Source organism: Megalobrama amblycephala, linkage group LG16, assembly GCF_018812025.1.
Source record: "Megalobrama amblycephala isolate DHTTF-2021 linkage group LG16, ASM1881202v1, whole genome shotgun sequence".
Taxonomy (NCBI): domain Eukaryota; kingdom Metazoa; phylum Chordata; class Actinopteri; order Cypriniformes; family Xenocyprididae; genus Megalobrama; species Megalobrama amblycephala.
In genome coordinates, this window is record NC_063059.1 from 31,637,550 (window position 1) to 31,641,943 (window position 4,394).

At 37.4% G+C, this 4,394-nt stretch overlaps 1 protein-coding gene across 1 annotated transcript; it reads right to left on the reverse strand.

Moving 5' to 3' along the window:
• Positions 1–225: 225 nt before the first annotated feature.
• Positions 226–4,136, reverse strand: LOC125248275 (calcium-activated chloride channel regulator 1-like). Its single transcript, XM_048159995.1, has 10 exons — positions 4,000–4,136; positions 3,656–3,884; positions 3,284–3,508; positions 3,011–3,192; positions 2,366–2,472; positions 2,062–2,277; positions 1,777–1,976; positions 1,450–1,577; positions 1,009–1,233; positions 226–554 (listed from the first exon to the last, which is right to left on the reverse strand). The coding sequence occupies exons 4-10, from the start codon at positions 3,180–3,182 to the stop codon at positions 226–228; spliced, it is 1,377 nt and encodes a 458-aa protein (XP_048015952.1). The 5' UTR covers positions 3,183–3,192; positions 3,284–3,508; positions 3,656–3,884; positions 4,000–4,136.
• Positions 4,137–4,394: the final 258 nt, after the last annotated feature.

Below are 4,394 nucleotides of genomic sequence, written 5' to 3' on the forward strand. Positions count from 1 at the left end.
AAAAAACAAAAACTGAACAGCAGTCATCATCTGAGTGAGTTTAATTATATGCCTCTCTAGAACACAAACATTTCCAATATAAACAAATCTAAACACAATTTACCAAACTGTATTTTGCATTTTATATTTTTGCCAAGCAAATGGTTGACAACTAAAGACAATTCAGCACAGTAATTGTACAACAGAAAGATTTTCTTTGCATCAGATATTAATGTTAGTTGTAGTCTAAGAACCAGAAAGTTTTCTTCGACTCAACGCCCATGTTGTTATCGCAATAATACCAATAATCACCACAGTTGCCAGACAAACAGAAATTGCAATAAACATCAACTTCAGGTCTAGATCTGGCATGTCTGTGGGTTTTGGACCAGGGAGCATCTTTGAAGCTTGAGCAATGTTGGAGATTTCAGATTTTACATTCACTTTATCCACAGACTGAACAGCAAAAAAGACTGTGGTGCCATTTTGGATTGTGATATTAGGAATTGAATGAATGCTGTTCAACTGATCCAGCCTCCTGCGGTGAGACAGCAGATGTGTTGAATACATGTGGGCTGCACAATATATCGCATGAGATTGTCACACGCATTTCGCTAAAGCCGGTTCCCTGATTACCGTAAATGAATCTTTCAAATGAGTGCCATTTAATAGCAGAACCGTAGATCTGAAAAGCCACGCAATTCGCGTTCAAGGGCGATCATCTGCGAAGCGCGATATTGCATGGCTTTTCAGTGATCCTTCTGTCTATTAAATGGCTCATTTGAAAGCAGGTGATGGCAATTTAGCTTAGGGAACCGGCTTTACTGAGAAATGGCGTGAAACTCATGCGATATATCTGCAGCCCTAATACATGAGCATTGCTGAAGTTGAATCGAAGCTCTTTAAGGTCAAAGCTCCACCTGATCTCATAGGATTTCGCTTAAAAGGAAGGAAACACCTTGTGAGGCCTTAAAAGATTACATTATTTTGTGATAACCACATTTATTTTGTGTTAACTGTATGCTTTACCTGTCCCATAGTCGAGGTCCTCACCAGGAGCCGTCCAGTTGAGAAGCACAGAGTCCTCCTGGATCTCAGCACTCAGATCTGTGATTCTGTTAGGGGGGAAATTTGGTGGGGTTGAGCCTGTAAAAGCCACTTCAAAACTCTCTCCAGTGGCTGTCCTGGTAAATCTTCCAACCTCGAGATGTTCGTCAGAAACTGGAGGCTTTGGAGGGTTCAGCTCCACCACACCTGAAATTACAGGAACCGCATAAATAAATTTAAAGTTGAGGAACTGAATGAATGAATTAATTAATGAAATATTTATCTAGTGCATTTCCTGTCTGTACACCCAAAGCACTTTACAGTCATATCAGGGGGTTTCTCCTCAACCACCACCAGTGAGCAGCATCCATTTGGACAAATGTTTGAACAGTTTGCTTTAAGAGTCTCAATCTCACGATTTACCGTTTACCACATATCCAGGTACGTATGGGGCACCACCCCTTTTTTGGATAGTAAATTTGGCTTGTCCATCTAGATTCTTCACTCTTACTTTCAAGCTGCTTCTCCCTTTTTTCACCTGTGTGAAATATCTGGAATAGACGCCATCATCTTTAAAAGCATCAGCTCCTGTAAAACAATACTTGATTTATTTGAGCATTTTTGGCCTTATAATGTAAATCTGATTTGAGTGCACACTGGAAACAAAAATGATGGGTAATTTACCTGCTCCATTGTCCAGGAGTTGTAATTCTTGTGCGGACCCAGATTCAGGACTCCAGCGTAGCCCACACTTCAGCATTTATTACAGGCTTGTAATTCTGACTGACCTCAGCAAACACTATCATGGGTTTAGTGCCGTCACTGAACTGCTGGTTCATGTGGGCATTGACAACGATAGGAGGAACATCAGCACGCGCCGCTTGACTCGTTGCTGTTATAGTCAGAGACTGACTTATTGTAGTTTGGATACTGTATTTCCAGTCCCCAGGCTAGCAAACACACAATAGTATAATTAGATGAATAATTAATGAAAATGTTTTAGGAAAGTTAATTAAATCTTGTGTAGTTTGTCACCTGTGCAGTTCCTGGAACTTTAAAAGTGACTGTTTTTGCTGCTTCATCATGACGCATCTGTATTTGTTTGTAGGTTGAGCCACTTGGTGACTGTATGGAAATGTCAGGTAAACTTGTTTCATAGGTTATTGTAAAACTGGTTTTGGTACCAATGGTCTGATCCACTAATATTGTCCCATTGAACCAGTCTGATGTTTTTTTTCCCGTACTGTCTATCTAAAGTGGTGATAAAAATGAATTATCAGAATATTTATAATAATCTTAAAGTATTTTACCATGAGCAATGAGCGATCACTTGTCAAACCTGAACTGGGTCTTTTGTTTGATCTCCTGTTGGTATTGTAAGTGAAGAAAATCCATGCAATAGCTGATTAGAGAGAATGTTGTCACTGGCTGTGATAAATTTCCCGCCTAATTCCAACATAAAACATATAAGAAATAAGCACTGGATAATAAATAATAAACAGGCATTCATAATATGAATATTATGATTTACTACATTTTTGCATTTTTCACACATACATACCAAAACATCAAACAATATATAACAAAAATCACCTTGGGATCAATTAGTTGAAAGTTAGTAATGTGGCTCAGATCATTTGTTATTCTTCTAGCATCATATGTTTGTAGATTTTCCAATTGATTTGATATTTTGTTAGTTTCCAAATTTTTTGCAATTGAGACTAGGAAAAAGTGTCCTAATCAACCTAAATTCACCCTATATATTTCTTTCTATGATTTTATTTAAAAGCTGCAACAAAATATTATCTTTCACAAAAGCCATTAAAACCATTAAGATCCACTTATAGGTGTATGCCTACTATAATAAATTTAGAGACCAACCAACCAAAAAATAAAATAATAATTTACATGGAACTTGTTCTCATTTTTTTTATTTAGACTTTTTCTGGAACATTGTATGTCATTATGTGATGATGGTACTTACCAGTTTTGTCAGCCATTTCCCTCAGTGCTTTAGCTGCTTTATCACCCAAAGCTATTGTGTGTATAATGGCGCCACTTTCAATTGCAGCTGGAACACAACTATTAATATTGTCTGATGCTTCACCATCTGTCAGAAAAATGATTTCATCCCCTATCACATTCCCCATTGTCATTTTTGAGTACCTTTAAGTTTTGAAGACAAATACAGAACATTGGTATAAAACAAACTGTAGGCTATATACTTAACACATCATAAACATGATCAATATTGCACCTGTAAGCCTAGGGTGAGGCCTTTACAAATGTATGTCCCTCCATCTGCTACTTTTGGCAACAATTTGATGAGTTTCTCTCGTGTGGATTCACTGTCAATAGTAGTCAAGGGGCTCAGAGTATTAGCATTATCACTAAAGGTTACAATTCCAACACTGGCTTGATCCTCAATGATGTTCTGCAGGAAATGTGTGGCAGCCTGCTGCTGTCGGAGGATTCTAGAGCCCTAGAAAAGGGGTGCAATAAAAAAAAAAATGCATGTAATATCAGGTTTATACTCATTCAAAATGATTGAAGATCATATCAGAGCATTGAAGGTTATAATAATTGGAAGCATCTTTGTTTTCAAGTAAAGCTTAATGTTATGGCATACTGTCATGCTTCCTGAGACATCAAGGACGAGACAAACAACCCGATGCATTTCGCTGCACAACTTTGAAAGTTGGCGCTGGTGGAGAGGACAGCAGTGGTTTCAGAGAACGAAGTGCGTCTTTATCAACAGAATCCTCAAATATCACAGTCCGTGTTGCTTTGCCACATTTTTTGTTTTGCAAGTTTGGGGCTTCATAATTGTGCTCGTTTTCACGACAAAAAGTGCTCACCTGAAACCAAATATTTCAAATAATTTCTTCATTCTGTATGTTGCATGAAATGCACTTGCAAATGGTCAAAGATACATTTTTGCATGTGTGGGGAACATGTAAAATCTGTACTTACAGAATCCAGGCTTGGTAAGAACATTATAGAGCTGTCTGTGTTTTGATATTTGTTAGGAAAAAACTTGCACCCTTTAGTTGGTAGTAAAGTTTGTGGATCAGTCTGACACGGTTGATGTGATTCATCAGAAAACTGACCTTTAATGTTTTTGCTACACCTAAAGATAAGCAGGAAATCAATGGTTGAGATAATTTACAAAGGACATTTTAAAAATATTCTTTTTTATTAAGTTTTATGACCTTGTAGCTTCAATACGGCCATTAGAGTAGTAGAATGGATTTTGTTTCACTGTATTCATCATACACGCCCCATCTCAGATGAGCCCATTCATGAACCAATACATTTCCTGCAAACAAACAAACATTCTTGTTAATAAAACAAACAGATTAGTGCAT